Source organism: Pholis gunnellus, assembly GCF_910591455.1.
Source record: "Pholis gunnellus genome assembly, chromosome: 14".
Taxonomy (NCBI): Eukaryota; Metazoa; Chordata; class Actinopteri; order Perciformes; family Pholidae; genus Pholis; species Pholis gunnellus.
In genome coordinates this window covers 17,353,333-17,375,694 of record NC_136541.1, presented here as the reverse complement: position 1 = coordinate 17,375,694, position 22,362 = coordinate 17,353,333, and the positions used below count along the sequence as shown (strand labels likewise).

Genomic DNA, 22,362 nt, shown 5'->3' with positions numbered 1-22,362 from the left:
ATGCTCGCTAATTAAAACTTAATGTGTCAATTTAGTAGGAGCACAAACATATACTCTACACGGTCAGCGGGTAGCGAGAGCAGATGCAAAACGGCTCCTCGTAAAGTTGATTTTCAGCGAGCGTGCCGTGCGATTGTGAGGTTATTGCCTTATCATCCAAACGGGGACACGCCTCTCTCAGTGCTGTGGAAGACGGGAAGCATCTGTCTGAGCTGTGGAGAAAGCGCTCTTACTGTTCCGCTGGACGTGTTGCGCAGTCATCTGCAATTAGTTAGAATGGCCTCGTGCTCATGTGTCAACATGGCGGCTGGCCGTGGATCAGAGGAAGTGCACACAAAAAAAAAACCAAGCGCTGCACATGTCCTTTCTGTCCGCCCGGTGAAAAGAAGCGCAGAGAGGCCGTGTTATTGTCGAGGTCTCTAACTTCAGTGCCAGTGGATTATGTGATCCTGCTCAATTAGATAATATCTAAAACTATGTATTTGTTTGTCTATTTATTTCTAAAAAAAACTATTTATGAATCTGTATCTAACGTCGCTAAATCTAGTTGTGTGGCTGTGACAATAGGAGGCTCACTGCCTGTGCCACTGTGTGCACGACGCTAATCATCGCGTGGCTCGTGCGTATATATCTGACCGGCAGAGAATCTGCGTTATCTGAGACTGACCATCCGGTCATCGGTCATGCCAGATCAAAATGGGCGGATCGATTGGTGCGTCTCTGCTGTTCTCTCCACTGTGTGCTGCTCTCTACCCTGAGTGAGCCTTTATGTGCATACGTTAATGATCATTGCCATAAGATCTTAAATCATTAGCCTTCTGGCATCTTAATGAACACAAAAGCAATAATAGTGTTTGTTTTATAAAGAGCGATGTGCGTCTCTCTCTCCTTCTTCATCCCTGTAATACACTTAAGCAAATGGCCACAAGTGGCCATTCCTAAACGGGCTGCAAAGCAGATAATCTGAGGAAAGGCGGGTGTTTTATTGTGCGTGGGTGCAGATTAAAAGTTAACACCAACAGTTATTGTGTAGTTACTGTCTGCTGGGCCCAAATTAAACCTGTGGCCGGTAATGATTCCATGGCTTTACAAAACACCGTCGTTAGCCACTGACACTCATTTACTATTGGGACTGCTGCAGGTATGTGCCTTTAATGGGACCATTACTCACTGTTGTCGGCCGGTCAAAGGCAAATACATACTTGTCCCAAGTAGAGTTTTTTTTCTCTTAGTTTTCCAATAAAAATCACAAGTCCACATTGTTGTACAAATGATCAGCTGCATCAGCAGCAGCTGCTTACTGATCAGTATCTGTGGACGGCGGTTGGGTTTGCCCCCTCTGATTTGTCCGTAATGAAATCTAGGATTGACTTTCCCATATCTCCCACGGTTATGAGGTCATGAGCGGTTATCTTCCCCCTCAGCACAATTATTGTCATGAATCATCACGTATCTCTTAATCACATAAGTGATTTGCATTTTTTTTTTTTTTTTATTGGTCCATGATTGCGGCAGCCTTGGGGGAAACATTTTAATCAATGACAACCAAACAATATCCTCATTAACATGAGTGTCCTCGGCCTCCGTCTTCACCTCTATTACAACCCCGGAGTCCGTGAGGAGAAAACATGTCGGTATCTGAAAGGGAGAATTTTTCTAAAAAGGGCAAATAGACACATGCCTAATCCCCCCCACACACACACACACACAAACACACACGCAGGTCATCACTCAGTCGAACACTCTCCTGGACTCTAAAGTAGACTGCTAGTGGGAAGATGGAGGGGGGGGGGTTGTGAGAGCGTAGATAGGCGCGGGACCTCCAGCACGCCACAGATAGATGCGTGTTGGGCTGAACGCACCCAGCATGCCATTCATCATTCCAGGCGCGGGTTGCAGATAATTACTGCCCTCACTCGCGCCCATTCTAATAGGGTAATAGATATTTCTGAAGCATGCTCCCTCGCTATCTGTCCGCTCGCCTCTCTGCATTTCCGATGTGTGAAAGCAGTATAATCGGATTTCAAACATGATTAGTGGAAGCTCTGCGACAGCTCCCCAGATGTTAGGAGGTGGGGGGGGAGGGGCGATATGGGTCACGCTATAAGGTGACAAAGGGGTAATTAATTTCTGTATTTGCATAGGACACTTTGTAGTATTCTGTAGGACTTGACTACCTCACAACCAATCAACATTTGAATAATTACAGGCAACAGTAGGGAAGATACTTCAAGGGACTTGAACGCTCCATTGAAATCCCAGCTATCATTCATTGACATTGACGGATTTTACATATTGTTTTTCTGTTTTCCTTCCCGCCTCATTTCGTTCAAGGTTATTTTAACTTTCCCTGGCACTACTTCAGTCTCCTCAGTCTCTGGAGCGGCATTGGCAATTTGAGCCATCTGTGTGTTTAGTGTCTGGCTTGCAGGTACCATCCTCCTTTGTTTCAAATCTCATTCATTACAGCCGAGGGAGGATGGCAGATCCATTATGGAAGCTGCTCTGTCTGTGTGGGCGCATTTTATCAGGACATAAGAAGGGGTCTGCCGTTTAAAGCAAAGAGGGCTGGCCGTGTGCGGCTGCTGCCGTAACCACACCAAAGCATTTCAAGGCATATCATCACATGTTGTACTGTAGATATTTTAAGCTACAAAGAAAGTCGCAAAAAAAAATGCATTGTGTGGTTGATCACACATTTCTGAATACGTATTGAATGGCATTTGGAAGAGCTTATTAGTTTTGCAGGAAATTGCAGCCGGTTTGCTTTTATCACCACATCAATTTCCTTTGATGGAACCAAAATGGAAGAGTCTTCAGTCAGCCCGCAATACAGCTCATTGCCGTTAGGTGTCGCGACAGTATTTGGGTTGATTGTAGCTTAATGGATACATGATCGGGCTTTAATTTCATTCCCGCAGGACAAACATAATAACAAGACTAAGAGTCTACAGCAATGCTAGCATTTATGTGTGGTTGACTTTAGGCCAGGGGCGTCAAACACCCGGCCCGCGGGCCGGACACGGCCCGCCACTTCATTTTATGTGGCCCGCAAATCCGCCAGCAAAAAATAAATAAATGTAAAAGTCAGGCAATTATCCAATGCTCTCTGTATCGCGCACAGCGGAGGTCGTCCTCGATCCGCGCGCGCACACACAGATGCAGCAGTCAGTCTTCGGGGGCAACTATGACGCTGATGTGGCCCCAGAGTGAAAATGAGTTTGACACCCCTGCTTTAGGCACAGCAGTGCTTTATCCACCGTCTTAGTTTAGCATGTTTGCCAACTAGCTAACAAAATGACTAACATGCCATTAGGTTTGTACATAGGTATTGGATGTATGGAAATGTTGACCTGATTATGGCGCTAGATTAAAGGATAAGGAATGCTTGAGGAGATCACTGAAGCCATAGGATTCATCCTCTGGAGACCACGAATGCCCGTATAACATTTCATGACTATCCGTCCAACAGCTGTCGCGCCATTTTCAGTCTGCCACCCGTAGAGCCATGCCTCTAGCGTGATTTAAAAATGAATGTAATGAATGTACTCGTATGTTGTTTTTTTTTCCTGCAAAGATATGATCACTGCCCAGCCCTTGAACTTAATCATTTCCTTTTCACAGGTCCAGCAAGTTGCTGCCCCTCCAGTCATGTCGAAGGATTTGAAGGAAATAGCGTTTCCATCCCGAAACGCGGACAGCCCACTCAAACGCATGAAGAGAGACTGGGTCATCCCCCCAATCAATGTCCCAGAGAACTCACGAGGCCCATTCCCACAAGAGCTTGTCCGGGTAACGTAGCTCACCCAAGCGCACACGCACACGCACACGCACACGCACACGCACACACACCACTCTCACAACATGAAAGAAAATGCATTTTGCTAGATATGACAACCTTGTAGCTCCCACTCAGAGGGTCACAGACATTGGACGTGTGCCTTCTCCAAATGCTTCATATTTGCAGCACTTTGCTTAAGGTCGGGGCTCTTATTATTTATCTGTTGTTTAAGGGCCGGTCGCCGGTCGGTATTGATGTAACCTGGCATTACTTAGAAGCAGAGAGAAATCTGAAGTGGCCGCCAGCACAATTGTTCCTTGGTTGCCTGTTGAGATATTATACTCCTTTTTATCATGGCTCAAGGACACTTGACCAAATTAATTTGCTGCCACTCTCTGCTCGGGGCTGGGTGTAGATGGTTCACAGAGGACAAGCAACACTCCCAGGGACAGCTAAGAAGTAGATGTTAAGCTGACTTCCGAACCAAGTTTTTAAGTCCTGTACATGCTTTTATATTTAATCCGGTCATATTAGAAGGATGTTTCTGGGCTGTAATGGATGATACCAGGATGAGGAAATATTCTGTGCCTACACCCTCGATCCATGCTGAGCAAACAGAGGGTCTCGGCTTACATGGCAAACAGGATAGAAGGCCCAGAACATCCGTACACAGACGCACACACACTCTTCATATGCACTCTTTTACTTACACGGCAACCTATTTTTAAACCAATACCGTGATTGGTGCTGAAATAAACATTGCATGAACACATAGACTTTGCTACAAGTGTTTATATGTCGATGTCAAAAGGGAACTATCAGTCCATGTTGTTATCAGATATGATATCGGCTTTAAAGAAAATCAAGTGGTAGCCCGGGTACGGCATTGCTTTTGCAGCTAATCATTAATAAATCTTTCCACCCACAGATCCGGTCGGACCACGACAAAAACCGGTCCCTCAGATACAGTGTGACGGGTCCTGGAGCTGACCAGCCCCCCACCGGCATGTTCATCATTGAACCAATCTCTGGAGAGCTATCTGTCAACAAGCCTCTGGATCGAGAGCACATCTCCAACTTCCATGTACGTCAGACAAAAAAAAAAAAAAAAAATCTCTTTATGATATCCTCATAATTGGAAAATGGTGTTCTCTTTGTCCGTGCTGTACATTCCTGCCAGTTGTCATGTGCCCGAGGGTCATGTGTAGCCTATACAGTCTGCTCAGACCCAATAAAGACCGGGGTCTCCCAGGAAGTCTGACTTATCCGTCTGAGAATGTAGAGGACTTAGCGTGATGTTTTGGAGTGAACCGAGTGTGTTGGATGCATTATGATAACCTCTGGCTCCTTCAGAGCTGCTTTATTCATTAGTGGTTCTTCCATTACATTGCGGTGGTCTTTAAATGATATAGCGTAACTTTTAATGCTATTCAAGCATGTGCTTCAACACAAAACGGTAGACATCAAGCAGAGCTGTAGTTAAAGTGATCGAGTCTACTTACGTGATCTTTGAAAGGCACGAAAGACTTTCACGACAAACCTTCAGACCCTCAAAACTGAACTGTGACCTGCAGATCAATGAGGAGCTGACTTGTGAGTCATATTTACTATTAAACTTACGGTCTGCACTCCACATTGATTTATTTCCACTTAAACTAGACTTTAAGGCATTACATCTGAAGGATTCTGTTCATAGTCTTTGTAATAAACGTTACCTATATTTATTAAAGAGACTGAATGCAGTCAATTGAACTCCTGTGCGAGGGACCAACCTTGCGGGTGTGTGTGTATGCAGGAGAGATGTACTTGAAGTGCAAAGAAACGCAGCAAATCAGTTGTTTTGCTAAAACAGAAGTGAACCTGTGTTGAACGAGTGTAGGCAACGGTACTCAATGAAATCAGTTTGTTTTTCAAGAGACGGCCGTGAAAACGCAGCTAAACGGCTCGTGTTGTTGACAACTGGCAGGTATCTCCATAAAAACAACAAATCGCGTGTTTCTCTTTTGAAAGAATTTAGTCTTTACGAAACCAGAATTGCATGCAGAGCTCAGTGGGTGACATTGAGCGAATGGTTCGCTCTCTGTCCCAATATGTATTGTTTGCACAGTCGAGAATCGTCCCCGCTCGAACGCGTTCTACAGCCCAGATGTGTTTGTGTTTCCTCCAGCTGAGAGCCCATGCGGTGGACCTGAACGGCAACCAGGTAGAAAACCCTATTGACATTGTGATCAATGTGATCGACATGAACGACAACAGACCCGAGTTCACTCATCAGATCTGGAACGGCACCGTTCCAGAGGGTTCCAAGCCAGGTAATGCACCACGCGAAGCCTCCCACCGTAGCAGCGACCGATTGGCTGTAGTCTGAGCCCGCCGGCTTCACATGCCGCCGTAGCGTTGGCGGACCAAACGGCATCGACGGCCACTGTGTTGACTTTGCATTAAAGCGTTTATGGGTATTTTAAGATCACGAGGAAAGAACATTGGATTCCATTGGATAAACGAATGAGTTAAACGTGTTTGCTCTCTGTCTTCCTGTCCTCTAGGAACATTTGTCATGACGGTGACGTCCGTCGACAAAGACGACCCGAAATCAGCCAATGGGATGCTGCGTTACAAGATCCTGTCTCAGAACCCAGAGAGCCCGACCTCCAACATGTACACCATCAACAATAAGACGGGAGGCATCATCACGGTGGCGGCAGGCCTGGACAGAGAGGTGCTTGATGCGTCGTCTTTCCTACAAATTGTTTCTGGTCCATCAGTTTATGACTTAGCTTTCTAGAAACTCAATGTTCATGAACGTAGACTTGATTGTTTCAGCATTTAAGTGAGACTATTATATTGGTTGATTATCCTCTTGCATTTGTCGCCTGTTTATATCAACGCATCCCTGTTTACATAAATGGGCTGAACATTTCTTTTTTTTCTCGATATGACAAAACACAGCTTGAGTGTATTTCCTAATATCCAGACTGTCTGAGGGCTAATGAGCCCAAGTGAATTTAGTAGATTACTGACTAAATGAGAAGCAGAAATGGACTTGGCTCTTTCACACTTATTTACTCTTACAAGGAGGCAGCGTGCATCACTGAGCAGCTAAATGTTTCCTTTCCTTCACTCTCGCCCTCTCCGTCTTTCTTTCTCTAAAGCAATAGCTTTACTCCCATTTTCCTCTCTCTATCCCCGGCTACACCCCCCCCCTCCCCCAACACACCTTTTCATTTAATTGGATCGCATGGCTGTTTGAGAAAATAAATAAAAATAAATATAGAAAGCCAAAGCCAGTTGGTGCAATTCTACTGAGGGCAATCTGGCTAGGTGGCTGCTCAATCACTTCCGCCCTGGGGCCGCCGTTTTATGTCCGCCAGTTGCCACCATGAAAGTAATTTGCCCCGACTCTCATTACCTAGCAACTGGTCCATCACCTGAGTGGCTTTTAATGTGAAGAGAGTCATTTGTTAGCTTCATGATGGTGCACATAGCAGAGGCGCAAGTTTCACACATACACTCGCAAACTGGCATCCCCCATAGAGAATGAATGGGATTTATACAAAAAGCCACCATTAGTCATCATAATTGAGAAGCTGGCCAGGTTTGTTTCATTTGAGGTTGGACACAGTCGTACCGATGTGCATTGAGGTGCCAGTTGATTAGGGACACGTGTGTAGTCCATTGCAAAATCATCGTTATTTTGCTGACAATTTGTTAAGAAAACCTTTGTCCTCATTTACATACAAACTGACAATTCAGTGAGATTTTTTCAAACACGGCTACAGAATAGATTTTATGGTTGAAAGAAGAAAGAATCGTGCTTTAATTCCTGCTATTGCCTCGCTTCCCTTTCCCTCCAGAAAGTGCCTCAGTACACGCTGATCATCCAGGCCACGGACATGGAGGGCAACCCCATGTACGGCCTCTCCAACACAGCCACCGCTGTCATCAGGGTCACGGACGTTAACGACAATCCGCCAGAGTTTACTGCTGAGACGGTAAGAAACAAATTCATATCCGAGACGGCAACGAGGCGATCTTAGCCCAGGGAGAGCAGCCCGAGGACCCCCGTTTCACCCCGAGTATGCACTCAGCCGCCAGTTCTGCTCACTTACCTAGTTCTGCTTGACCAGCGTTTGTGAAGCCGTACAGATATGCAAGTAGCCAGCCGTGCGTAAAGTGTTATATCAAATGTTGACACATGCAACTACTGGGATGCATGCCTGAGTGAAAGAGGCACTTACTGTGTATTTGTACTGCGAATGAGATGACCATGACCACATGATGAGTTGCCTTAGATGTCTGTTTATCCAAGACCGGTCCTGCCGTGCCGTGCCGTGCCGTGTGAGGCCCGGGCTCGGGAATATTTTTTTTCTGCCGCCGCAGCAGTATCACTAACGGCTCGCTGTTTCTGTACCTTCATGGTTTATTCATGCAGTTTTTCGGCGAGGTGCCTGAGAACCGCGTGAATGTCATCGTGGCCAACCTGACTGTGACTGACAAGGACCAGCCCAACACGCCGGCCTGGAACGCCGTCTACAAGATCACCGGGGGCGACCCCACCGGCAGGTTCTCCGTGCCCACCGATCCGACCACTAACGAGGGCCTGGTGACGGTCGTCAAGGTGAGGCCTCTTCTTCAAACTCCGCCCCCTGTCATCCCTCAGAGAGGCATGGGAGACTAAACATGTAACACATATTCACTGTATTGTGTGTTGCCGCGTGCATTTTGTCACAAACGGCCTGATTATTACAAGATGAGGAAGAAGTGAACATTTGTTACACTTGATCAAGTTATAACATGATGTGGTGTTATTAGAGAGTGTTTGGTTTTTGGTCGTCTCTCCATTTATATCTGGCAGTGAGAAGCATTTTGTGTAACACGGTTCACTGGAGACCAGTACTGACTAAACTCAAGGTCACTGCAGCAGATTTGTCACATATATCATCATAGTTTCCAATCAGTTTTCTGACAATCATTAGTTCAGTGTAATTGTTCTGGCGAATTCTCACCTTGGAATATATGTAAATGTGAAAATGCATAATTAATACTTGTAGCGTGATTTTAACGTTGTGTACGCTTTAACTGATCACATATGGTAACTGATCACATATGGACACAGTCTCTTTATTGCATCTCATTATATTATATCATATTATATATATATATACATATTATGAGCTTTAACGATACAACGTTTCAAGCTAGAGGAAGAACAAAAGCTTGAGTTCTCTTGGTTTGCGCTCTCACCAGTTTCACGTTCCCAAAAATGTAACGTGATTCCCTGCATCTCCATTCACACCCTCTACCTGTTTCTTCCAGCCCATTGACTATGAGACCAGCAGGACGTATGTGCTGACGGTGGAGGCGAGGAACGAGGTGCCCCTGGCCCGAGGCATCCACTCTCCTCGACAGTCCACCGCCACCGTCTCCATCAGAGTGATCGACGTCAACGAGAGTCCCTACTTCGAGCCCAACCCCGAACTCATTAGACGGGACGAGGGCATTTTGTCCGGGTCAACGCTGTCCTCCTTCACTGCACAGGACCCGGATCGCTTCATGAAGCAAAGCATCAGGTAGAGTTTACAGCAAAAATGGAGTCGAGTCCATTTCATAGCTGAATTTCCTAGAATGTCTGATCTCCCTTAAACATCCAGCACAGATGTGTTATCACACATTCAGCGACAGCTGAAATGAAGATGCCGGTAGGTTTATCACTGATTATATAGTCCTCTAAGTGTGAAATAGGAGTGACATGATTGCGATGACTGGCCACTTTCTGCTTCATTCCTCCTCGAATAGCACCACGCTGCCAACAACCCCTATTATTTCCCCCTGTTCATCATCAAACGGCCTTTTCCTCGCAGCTGTTTGGCCGCGATAGAGTTTATCAGCCCCAAAACAGTCCATGTGAAATAAGCTAGCTTTGTAATTCCTCGGTTTGTCCTACAAATTAGTTTGAGCTGCTGATAACGAGCCAGTTTGGTCTCCGATGTGAGGCTGTTCTCAAAAGTTAGCATTATGTAAAATGCATGATGTCTGAAATATTTATTCTGTGTACAAATAAAAACAAAAGGCGTTTCTTTAGAAGATGCCAGAGCTGGAAAAGACTAAATTCACCAGCAAGATTTCCTTCTGATGAAAACACAACCTTCTCACTACTTAAAAAAAAAAAAGATCTTGCAGATTAACTCCTGGTTTAAAATTCAGCTTAAAGTAAGTATTATAACTCTCTCTCTCCTTCCCTCAGATACTCCAAACTGTCAGATCCAGCCAACTGGCTGAGGATTGACCCGAACACCGGTCGCATCACGACAACTGCCGTTTTGGACCGAGAGTCGCCCTTTGTGAAGAACAGCTTGTACAATGCAACGTTCCTGGCGTCTGACGACGGTAAGTAACCATTCAAGCGCCGCCGCATTTCCGAAAAAATACCTTGTTGAGCGCAGCGGTCGCGCTGTCAAGGTGTTTCAGTCGGGCTCGTTACATGAGCACTCTGTTCCGTGCCATTGTTGTTGAGAGCATTCAGGAGGAGATAATGCTGCCTTCTTTCAAAAGAAAAACCTTGCAGATGTCTCCAGTAGCCTACCTTTCAAAGGTCAATCTTCCACCGAGCATCACTTTGACTTCCACTGTGATACATCTGAAGCCAGTCCACCAACGCACCATATCTGTTGAAAGAAAGAAATAAAAAAACAACAAACTAAGTTACAGCCGCAAATACATCCACTAAGCTTGAAGGTCAACGTTGTACCAGGCACTTGGCACGTCTGGAACGCTGACCACCTTAGTCCAAGGTTAATGTGCTAGCAATCCCAGAGCCATCCGGCCTGTGGATACATTCACCTCTTCCCCCGCGCTGGCGGGATTTACCTCTGTTCAGGTTTACCCTGTTCTGCGGAGCATAGCTTAGGGGCCAATAGGCTTAAAAACTCTACCAATAAAGAGGTTTCTCAGCATTAATGGGTCAGGATTGGATGACTAGCTCCTTTGAGCGTGGCCTGAATGGTAAAAAAAAAAAAAAAAAAAAGCCTCTTAGCGGAGCGAATACATAGAGGAGCCTGAGAGGAGCGACAGTGGGCTCTGTTTGCCTGCTTTAGTATTCCCATACCGTGTCCTGCGTCAGGAAGGCGTTCTTCAGGCGCGCGCACACACACACACACACACACACACACACACACACACACACACACACACACACACACACACACACACACACACACACACACACACACACACACACACTGCCCAAATGTTCTGATATCTCCCTCTTTCTGTCTGCCTCCTCACTTGAGATTAGATTCTCAGATCAGTATGCAGTTTGGATGGGTCTTCTCCCACTAGAGTAAATGGCTGTTTAGAGTGTCTTATTAAAGCATGAGAGCCAAAGAATAAACTCCATACTTTACTTTTCTCTGTCGCCTGCATAATGACTGCGAAAATGAGAAACGGCATTTCAATGGTATATATTCCCGTCCATGTGTACTCCATAAATATGTATGTGCTGAGTGTGTGTGTGCTTGTCCTTCTCTGGTCCAGGTGCGCCTCCAGCGAGCGGCACGGGCACTCTGCAGATCTACCTGATAGACATCAACGACAACGCTCCCAAGGTGTTCCCTCAGGAGACCGAGGTGTGCGAGAAGCCGGAGCCGAACGCCATCAACATCACCGCGCTGGACGGAGACCTGAACCCCAACGCCGGGCCCTTCGCCTTCGAGCTGGCCCACCGGCCCATTGACGTTCGGAGAAACTGGACCATCATAAGAGTCAGCGGTAAGACGCAGAGCAACTCTGGTATGAAGTCATCGTCACGCTGAGTTTTTCAGTTGAATTTGTGACTGGAAAATGAAAAAAAGAGAAGCCCTTTTCAGCTTTTTTTTTTTTTTTTTTTTTTTTAAATTAATCACGATTATTAATTAGAAAGCAATATGGTTATAACATTCAGCGGCCTGTTGTTCAGTAATTAAAGCTCGAGCAATCGTTGAAAACACTATGGAGACGTGTAAATAGCCCACTGCAGAGAGGTCAGGTACAGACACTAAAATATATGAACATCACCATGAAGTCATTAATTGTTTATGCTAATTTGAAATACATTTAAAAGAGAAAAAAAACACGAGTGGTTCGGGTGTTTAGCTATTAGATAGTGTCAGTTGAGCAGCAGTGAATATATCTTAATAGGATAATGGCATTTGGATTTATTGCAGCTGGGAATTGAGCCTAAGCAGCATTATCAAAAAGGTATTCAGTAGATTTATAAGCTCCAAATCTAAATCCCGACCATGTTTTGGATTAGATATGCTGATGCAACTTCCAGGTAGGAATTTACGCCGCATATTTGCCGTAAAAGGAGCGTAATCTTGCTGTGAAACACGGCCTATACAGACGACTATTCACAGTTTTGATTTAATCCCCTCTTAAAGAAGCTGAAGAAACATGATGTTATTTTATTTCCATACACATTGAGCAACTTAATCTCTCGTCTCAGCACTGCTTACGCGTTCGCTCTGAAACGGGCACCGCCGTGGATCAGCCGCTCACGCTTCCTGTCGTCTTTTCCTCTCTCAGGTGACTACGCTCAGGTGAGCCTGAAGATCGGCTTCCTGGAGAGCGGTCTCTACGAGATCCCCATCATAATCACGGACTCGGGCAACCTGCCCATGTCCAACACCTCCTATCTGCGCATCAAAGTGTGCCAGTGCGACATGAACGGAGACTGCACCGACCAGCAGCACATCATGGCCGCCGGCCTGGGCACCGGGGCCATCATCTCCATCCTCCTCTGCATCATCATCCTCCTCAGTGAGTTTCTCAGCCGGGGCCCTCTCGAACGGGGACGTACACAGGGATTACAAAGGCAGCTAAACGTTATCCGAGATACGGCTAGATTACCGTGGGATTACCAAAAAGATAGACGTGATCGGGCGCCCGTCCATGCTCTAAAACACCGGATCCGATTACATTTGTCTGAAAACATGTCAGTTATTATGTTTTGTAATATGACATCTCTCTCTCTCCCTCCGTCCATCAGTTCTCGTGCTGATGTTCGTGGTGTGGATGAAGCGCCGCGACAAAGAGCGTCAGGCCAAGCAGCTCCTCATCGACCCCGAGGACGATGTGCGAGACAACATTCTCAAGTACGACGAGGAAGGCGGGGGAGAAGAGGATCAGGTGAGAAGGATGTGGTAAACACAGAGCGCACACTCCTCAATATGCTCATCACTATAAGCGACCGTGTCCCACATTACCGAGTTTCTTTTTGTTTCCCCCCAAATGAAGGTATTTTGAATGGGGGGGGGGGTGGGGAACGGTCTGCTCTGTCTCAGTGAGATGTTACATACACACTTGTAGCACCAATTTCTCGAAGATGGCAGAAAAAGATACAGTTTTGGTTTCAGCATATAAAAATGTCAAACAGCACCCGGACAAACGCACCGTGAAGCTGTGCAGCGTTGCTGAAAGGGTGACATAAGGCGAGTGCGTTGGGGAGAAACATTCAGGTCACATCGACACTATGCAGCAGAGTAGCAGTTTGTGTGTAACCGAAGCAGTCTACGGACAAAAGGGGGGGGCACCTAGACACGCATCCGCTTCCAATGCATTCCTTCTAGTCCCGCTTGTCATGCTGCGCCGAGACACGCTTCACACAGCCACAATGAGGAGGCAGAGCGTTTCCATTGGAACCTGGAACCTGAAAAGAAAGGAGCTGGGAATCGAAGTCTGGAATCGATGAGACAAACACATTTTCAATCGGTCTCTGGAAATATTTGAACTGCTTCCTCAACTGGAACTGGCTCCCGCTTCACACAAACGCACGACAGGAAATGCAGTGCCACAGGCATCAATAAAGTCCCATCTCTTCATTCGCTTTGTGCTGATCAGGCAAACACAGACACAAACTCAATTGTCCTAATGGCCCCTTGTTAGCACAACGGAATCATTTTATATAAAATAACTGCAGTAATATACCAAATGGGCTGTTTTCTTGCCGCTGGCTGAAACGCTCCGGTCGGCTTAGGTCGAGCAGATCCGAGCGGGAGACCCCGGTCTGACCCAGCACAGTTCCAAATTAGCCTCGGAGACTTGTAATTGGTGAGCTGATGCCATTCGGAGAGAGACATCTGCTGCGGCACAATAACGAAGCTCCGTCTTAAGGTGACAATATGACTGGAAGGCCATTAAACATCGGCCGGCGATTAGGCAGGTGGGAGTGCACCCACTCGCTCATCGGCGTCCTCGTTTTCACACAGCGAATGGTGGAACCCGTGGACCAGAACATGTTGCATGATAAAAAAAAAACACTTCAATTTGTAGAGGGGAGAGCAAGCTTCCATTCTTTGAGTGACACAGAGGAGGACAGAGCGAAGGGAGAAAATGGTCTCGTCTGTGGAGTCAGGAGGGGGGGGGGGGGGGTGATGTGGTCTTTGTAATGCCCACCTCTGTTCTCCCTATCTCCCTAGGAAATTGAAGTGTCAGGCCATTGGGCGCACTCTTGAGTATATGATTTTAGTCGCCGCTGCCATCGCACCGACCTTGTTTTGGTTTGTGAAGCACTCGTTTCATCAAAAGGCAGACAGCTGATCAGGACACGGAAAAAAAATAACAATGGAGAAATAAAAGCAGATCAGGTTGTCGTGCAGAGGTTTGCAGGTTAAAAACAAAAATGCATGTAAGAAAGGGGATCGGCTTCTTCAAACGACCTGAGAATGATTTGATGCATAACCTCAGACAACGAGGCTTTGGAGGCTTTGTTTTTCAATCCCATGCAGTGAGTGGAACTACGCAAATCAGACCTGCTTATGCAGGGATTTTGTTTAACATGTCGGAGGAACTGTAACATCTCTAATATCAACGAGATAATTCTGGCTTATCACAATCTGAGGCTTATTTTTTATTTGCACCTCTGGTCATTAGAGACTGTGTACGGTTAATATGAAGCTTAACTCGGGGGGGCCCCCCCACTCTTTCCTAGAGATCATTTTCCAGGACCTTGTCAGTGATGAGAGCTGGTATGACAGACGGGGATCGCGCCACACACTAATATGTTCCTCTCTGTGGACGTCGGATCTAAAAGACGTGCGGTCTGTAATCTAGTGCACATTTACACGGGCGCTTTTTTCCTCCTTCATTCTCAAATCAGAAATCCTGTCCAGACGAGCGTGGTTTTGAAAATCTCTACGCTAAAACACAAATGTAGCTCTTTCAAAGCCAGGTTGGGACACACACACACACACACACACACACACACACACACACACACACACACACACACTCATCTATGATCATCTCCTATGAGCTTGGAAATTATGACGAAGTGATCATAGAAAAATGTAGGCAAAACAAGCTAGCAAGCACCACAGCTGGTGGGGCGGTGTCCTGCCCGTGTCAGCGTGGGTTTCCTCCGTACTGAATGGTGGTCTGTCTCCGTACGTCAGCCCTGCGATAGTCTGGCGACCTGTCCATTGTGTACCCTGCGTCCGCCTGATGTCTGCACATTGCTGATCCCGCGACCCTGACACAGGATGAGCGGTTACGGATAATGGATGGGAATGGATAAATACAAGTTGGGAAGAAAAGCAACGTTGTGTAATGTCATCCAGCCCTCACGCGCTAACATGTGACGTGACTTTAAGGAGCGCTCACAGCGGTTCAACATAACCGAGAGCAGCCTCGTCAAAATCCTCTCATTTGTAAGCTTTGATTTTAACGTTAAAATGCTCCGGAACATAACTCGGTCCTTTCAGGAGGCAAATCTGTGTTGGTGGAGCTCTGATACATAGATTAGTATTTCATTCTCAGCAAAAGGAAAACAGTAGAATGTTGAAATCATTTTCAGGGACAAGACAAGGTTTTACAGGACATTTGAGTTGGGTTTTTTCGCATTATTTCAATGTCTGGAAAAGTGTGAACCCTGAAACTCAGCATACAGTCTGGCCAAAGAGGGAGACCGCTAGCTGCTTAGTCCAAAGGTTACAGCATCTGTCTACTGGCACGTCTGTTCCCAGTTTTCATGCTAAGCTAAGCTGACCGGCTGCTGGCTCTAGTCTTATGTTGAACAGACAGACAGAGGTAGTGGTATACATCCAAGTCTGTGGATTCCCAACATGTCGATCTATTTATTTAAGACATGTTAATGCCAGATTATATAAACTATTATATTTGGTAGGTAGAGCCAAAAGTGAGCACAGAGGACATGTTTGTAATAATCCATCACCGCACAGGAAACCTGCGTGTGCTCAGACTTGCACCTGGAGCTCTCTCTATAAACGGCCGGTGTGATCATGTGACTGTTTCTTGCCCCATTGGATTTCATTTTTTTTGGGTGAAGTTACCGCTCTTCCAGATTCCAGAATAAAATGTGTGTGTACGATGTTACCAGTAGGAATTATGGCAAAAAAAAACGACGAAATCGATAAACTCAGTTCTGTGTTTTTAAATGGTTCAGCTGTGCCTCATAGCAGATCAAGTGTGTAAGGCAGTCTGCCATGTTTGAATGTGGGTCGTTAAGGCCGGGGGCGGCCATTCCAGCCGGCCAGAGTACATGTGAGGAGTCAATTCCCAGGAGGGGGACTGGTATGTCATTAGACCTTCCTGCTGAGTCGGGCCATTATACGCCTCTGTTGCCATTCCCGTTAACCGGCTCCTGACCCCTCCGGTGTGCGACCTCATGAGAAGGTCAGACAGTAGTTGGCCTGAAACGGACCAAAGATGATAGATGCTCGTCAGCGAGTGATGAGTGCTGACCGTTGTTCTTCTTCTTCTTCTCCAGCCAGCCTCGGGGTCTGCCGCCATTCCCCATGAAATCAAATTACACATGCATAATCAATGTGCTTGTTTTGGATTGGCCGTGGCACTTACTGGTGTGGACTTGAGTTGGCGTTTGTCAAGTGGCCACATGCTCTGTTCGTGTTTGTCTATCCGGGCTGTTTGTGCAGCATCACGGGGTTTATATTTATTCTTCCTGTTTATTTTTACATTGGCGCGTCTTGCAGCCGTTTCCTTATTCCCCTGGGAGTGGAGCGTGCGGGCGTCTTTGTGTGTAGGTGCATGTACAACTGAGCAAAGGCAATTTTGAAGGGGGATATTAGAGATGGATGGATTACCGAAAATCTTCTAAAGAGGGACAATCCATCATGCATGCTTATTAGGCACACACACACACACACACACACACACACACACACACACACACACACACCCTGATTCTCAAATGGCATTTTCTCCATCATACCTGCTGTCACCAGGACACTCCAGTCGCTCTGCTCTTCACCGTGGCCTCTTTCTCTTCCCCCAACTCCTTTTTTCCTCTCTTCACTATTTCCCCTCCCCCTCCCCCCCTTCTTCTGCCCATGACTTTGCACAAACTGCGAGCCATTCAGGTTGCCTTGGTAATGTTAATAGGATTAGCGATGGCTTATGCATATCCACCATCCCGTGTCTGGGCATTGATTAGAGCAAAGCAGTCGCCTGCACGTCCTTCCTGCAGCACACCGCGCAAGTACAAACACTCGGCAGGCGTATGATGTGGTCCTCAGCTTGGACCCCCTCGGTGCCGGCTCTCTGGATGTGTCAAATTGTCCCTGGGCTTGTGCTTCACAGACAAGAAGATTTAAAGTTTCCCCTCGGGTACCCTCAACTCTTCCCGCTGCATTCCAACTTTAAAATCTCTTTTCCCCTCCACTCAGCTCAACTTCCTCATCCTCTGTGCAGAGCAGGATGTGTTTACCTATTTGGATAATCACGCTCCACTTCGGGGTCTCGTCGCGCCCGCTTAGCTAACTCCCATCTGTCTATGTGTGTGTATGTGTGTCCCCCCTCCACAGGATTACGACCTGAGTCAGCTCCAGCAGCCGGACACGATAGAGCCTGATGCCATCAAGCCGGTGGGAATCCGCCGTCTAGACGAGAGACCCCTCCACCCTGAGCCACAGTACCCCATGAGGTCAGCAGCACCCCACCCTGGAGACATCGGAGACTTCATCAATGAGGTAAAAAAATCCAGCACACACACACACACACACACACACACAGAGTACTTGGTAAACTGAGATTGTTTTGTTGAAATTAAATCCCAGGAAATCAGATGAAGTGAAAGAATCTGTGCGGTTACAAAGCTGGAATTTCATTTTCAAGCTGAATGACTTTTATTATCATAAACTTGTATCTAAATAAACAATTTGGTTTATAGGACTCATCAAGCAGTTGCGCGTCGCCTTGTAGCGCGGGGGGGGGGGGGGGGACTTTAAATTTAATCTATTATTATTATTATTATTATTATTATTATTATTAGAATTGTTTTCATCGTTCCCCAGCAGAAGGCAAGATGCTTTTCCCTCATCGCACACGCTTCCACTGAGACGCGTGGAAAAGAGTACATGACGCTAACTCACTTAGACGTAATTGTTTTTCTCCTCACTTTCCGCCAAAGTAGAGTTATAGATGTGTCAGCATAGAAATAGGAGATGAGAGAAGCAATGCATTGGCTTTCTATCGGAGTGCTCTATTCAGAGTGCCTTGGTTTGCCTGGGGCCATCATTGACTCCAGCATGAAGGGAGAATGTAAAATGAAAAGAGCAGTCATGTATTTTTCACAAGCTCCAACAGACAAGAGTTTCACAGCATTACAAATGGAGTTCTCTCCTGGTTTTTTTTGGATGGCGCCCATGTTTTTAAATTAGAACTTGCTCTTTCAGCGCTGCTCCCCGGCAATCCGTCTCTCAGATCCCCTTTGCCCAGACGCCGCTCGTTTTCGCTCTGGCCGCGTGTCGTGAACACACATAATGCATTTTGTCGCGGCGGCCGATTGAGCCGAGTGGAAATGTAATGTTTCCCCCGCCGCTCGACGAGGAACAGTTTGACAACGCGCGCCCATCCTTCATCAGGCTTGTTATTTTAACGTTCTCACAAGACCTTTCGAAACACTCCCCGAGTCTGAGCATCCTGACCCAGAAAAAAACAGAAAGCTCACCGCAACCAGACAGCGCTGATCTGTTTCCAGTCCCACATTTGACTGTCGCTAAAAGCTCAGTCACGGCGGCTCACACGGAGCTGCAATCTGACCTCACTGATAAGGACTCGCCGGCAGAGGAGTGGGGGAAGACGGTGAGGGGGGGAGGAGGGGAGGCGTCTGATCTCCATCCTGAATTGTGCACACGCCCCCAGGAGCTTGTGGCGCCTAATTAAATTAGAGGGACAAATACATTAGGCAGAGGTTTAGCATAAGGACTTTAACCTCACAGTCGGACAAACAAAGGTCTATTAGGCAACTGGTCTGTTCTCACAAAGGGTGGGGGGGGGCGGGGGCACCAACTTGACATGACCTTGGTTGGTCACAGGTGGACACAGTGCCAACCAGAGGGAGACAAAGCTGAAGTGATTGCGTTCATTGTTTTTTGTTTTTTGTGGCAAGGTTGTTCTCCGAATGGAAACACCAGTGGGTTTTATTACACGACTCTGTTGTTATCTGTGGGACGGAGCAACTCCAACCAGTGGGGGGGGGGGGGGAGAGATTCAACATCTCACCGAGAGTCGTGACCACGAGGCTGAGTTCTGTGATTGACTAACCTTATGAAACTGCCAGCGGGGGGGTATTTTTTGGTTGGAGATGGAGCGGACCATAACTAGCGGAGCGATTATGGTTGTAATTGTAATGAACGATCCATCTGTCATATTTCCCACCAAATTATCAGCATCGCAGCCCTGAGCAAATACTTAACGGAAGCTAACAAGTGGAAAATAATCGCTAAGTGCCCGGGCACTTTAATTCAATCCGTCTCTTTATTTGAGAGCATTTCAGCGCTGTAATAGCAGCGCAGAGGAAACTATAAATCTTTGACAAGTTCCCAATGGGCAGAGGTCTTGGTTTTTTTTTTGTTCTGTGTTACGTTGCTCCACTTCTGTTAATTCATTTCTTATTTGTTGGGTTACCTGGCAGAAACCAGGCTGAGATCCAAAGTGGTTCATGGCCAAAGCACATCTCAACTCCTAGATTAGCAATCCATCACGTCCCATGAGTCCCGGCTGGAAATCGATAACAATCCATAAGGACCTCTCATGCCGCGGCGAGGATTTCTGGGAATGTAGAGCACAATCTTCGGAATAGACCCCGAGATAACACATGGCCCCTCTCGTCTTAAACTACTGTTTAGGCAGGACTCGGATAGAATACCATATATTAAAGATGTTGCTATCTATATTAAAAGACAACGAGCAGGAATTGTTCTGACGCTTGTGAAGAGGACGTGGGGGGGGGGCTTGCACAGAGAGCGCTGGGGGAGGGGGAGGTGATTCCAGTCATCTGAGGCTGCTGCATATGCTCAATCTTGGCTTTCGATCAAGCAGCAGATAATCCGACATCCCAGAAAGAGTTCAGAGCCGAAGACAGCGGGAACTCACAGGAACACTAGAGCCTGATTAATCTGACTTCCTGAAGTGGAGGTAGAACCATCCACTGGGTTTGCAGGACGGATTAGTCTGCTTGTGTGCAGAAGTGTTGTTACGCAGACTTGATTTAATCTCCTCATCTAACCGCGGTTTTGCTTCCTTCCGTGCAGGGACTTAAGGCGGCAGACAACGACCCCACCGCCCCCCCCTACGACTCCCTGCTCGTGTTCGACTACGAGGGCAGCGGCTCCACGGCCGGCTCCCTCAGCTCCCTCAACTCCTCCAGCAGCGGGGGCGACCAGGACTACGATTACCTCAACGACTGGGGCCCGCGCTTCAGGAAACTGGCGGACATGTACGGTGGAAGTGATGACTAGAGCCCGCGAAGGAAGAAAGAGATGCGAGAGAAAAGAAAGAAGAAGAAGAAGAAAAAGAAAAAAAACGAGGGAAAGATTTCCTGTTGATGGACACGGACGGCTTCTGATATTCCCCGAGAGTGACGGAACTGTGACAGAAAAAATACAAAAAAAAAAAAAGAAATAAACATTGATTCAGAATTTTTTTCAAAAACAACCAACCTAGGCTTATTGTTGTAGTCTACGCATACATATGCTTGTTGAAAGCTTAGGCATAGGCTGTGGTCCGGTTATGGAGGCTGTGGGGAGGGAACACTGGTGGGCTGTCGCCACTCGGATTGTCGGTATTGAATGCGCTCAGTTACACTTGAATTTCACAGTACAGAAGCACTGGGATATATTGTGCCTTTTTGTACATTTTTTGGATCTAAATGATTAGTTTTATGTTCAAGGCTTTAATGGTACTGACTTTTGGAGTGATTTCAGACAAAGTATGTTACACTCTGGTATGCTTCTACATGCTTTTTTTTCCTCTTTGGTTCCACAACGCTTCTGTTTGTTGAAGATTATTTAAGTAAACTACAAAGACGAAGAACTGAAGGATCTTCTGTTAGCTTGGACAGAAAGAACGTCAATTAAGAACAGCACTGTACATTACGCTAGACTTCTAGACTTTTTCACTAAAAAAAAAAAAAAGTATGCAGCTGGTTGCAAATAAAGGGAGTTATGAATCATACTTTTGTAGCAGATTTTTTTTTTTTTCTTCATTTGTTTCTGAGGTGATGTAGTATTTTACAAAAAAAAAAAAAACAGCTGTTTCGGTCTAATCTATGTACACTTCATTTGCCTTAGTCATCATCTGATATTTTCAACTTTACTTCACTGTAAAAAGATGTGTGTACATAATGTTTCTTTTTTTCTCCTTTGATCTTTTTCTTTTATTGTAGTACATGAAAAAGTGCAAAAGGTTCCAAACTTGTAAATGTATAATTTGGACTACAAATTCAAGTTTTTTGCATGTTTTTATCTTTTCATGACAACAGAAATGAAAAATGTTGCTTCCCAAATTTATTTACAAGGTGAAAAAAAAAATAAAAAATCTGGGTGACATTAAATGTGTAGAAGTTAAGTTTTTTTTTTGTATAAAACGTGAAGAAAAATGCATTGATAAAAATGGAAAAGTAGTGATCTTGTCAGCACAACTGTTGAATTTGTACCAAAAAGGGGGAGGGGGGGGGGGGGGGGGGGGTGGGGTGACATGCTAGGCACTAATTGCTGAATCAGCTTTAAGACTGGAGAAGGTTTTGGACTTAAGCCTTGAGGAGAACCATGTGTACTGGAAAGCAAACTATACATCTCTGACCCCGACCATCCAAATAAAATGCAAATTTTGGAGCTAAAAACTAAACTGCCTCTTCGTTTATTTGGTTTTACTCAAACTCAGCAGTGTTGCAGAGGCGTAATTAGATTGCGAATTGTGCAATCTATCTCTAAGGACAATAGCTTTAAACGAAACAACAACAAAAAGGGTACATATTGTATTCTACAATATTTTACCAGAGGGGAGAATAAATCATTTACACCCTTATTTATCCGTACGCTGTACACAATCCAAACTCTTTAGGCCAAGCGGTTAGATGATAAGAAGTAAACAACAAACTCACTCTGGAACACTCTATGTGTGTTGCTAAGCCAAGTCAAGGTCAAAATCTCGTGCAAAATGCCAAATCCATGCGGCACCTGTCTGCCATCAGCCGTGTGTACTGTACAGTACTGTAGGTCGGCTCGGACTTGACCTCAAAATCAAGCACGCCTCCAAAAACTGACTCTAGAGACTCCGCACGCTGC

The 22,362-nt window shown here is 46.1% G+C and overlaps 1 protein-coding gene across 1 annotated transcript in view; it reads left to right on the top strand.

The window, feature by feature from the left end:
* The window catches only part of cdh2 (cadherin 2, type 1, N-cadherin (neuronal)), a 56,679-nt gene extending 35,948 nt beyond the window's left edge, over window positions 1–20,731 (top strand). The window contains exons 4-16 of the mRNA XM_079173532.1: window positions 3,625–3,792; window positions 4,710–4,865; window positions 5,949–6,093; window positions 6,328–6,500; window positions 7,636–7,773; window positions 8,214–8,399; window positions 9,098–9,351; window positions 10,026–10,168; window positions 11,315–11,548; window positions 12,344–12,577; window positions 12,807–12,946; window positions 17,599–17,763; window positions 20,329–20,731. Of these exons, the coding sequence (XP_079029658.1) occupies window positions 3,625–3,792; window positions 4,710–4,865; window positions 5,949–6,093; window positions 6,328–6,500; window positions 7,636–7,773; window positions 8,214–8,399; window positions 9,098–9,351; window positions 10,026–10,168; window positions 11,315–11,548; window positions 12,344–12,577; window positions 12,807–12,946; window positions 17,599–17,763; window positions 20,329–20,535 (2,343 nt within the window). The 3' untranslated portion in view covers window positions 20,536–20,731. The remainder of the gene's footprint in view (window positions 1–3,624; window positions 3,793–4,709; window positions 4,866–5,948; window positions 6,094–6,327; window positions 6,501–7,635; window positions 7,774–8,213; window positions 8,400–9,097; window positions 9,352–10,025; window positions 10,169–11,314; window positions 11,549–12,343; window positions 12,578–12,806; window positions 12,947–17,598; window positions 17,764–20,328) is intronic.
* The last annotated feature ends 1,631 nt before the right edge of the window (window positions 20,732–22,362 follow it).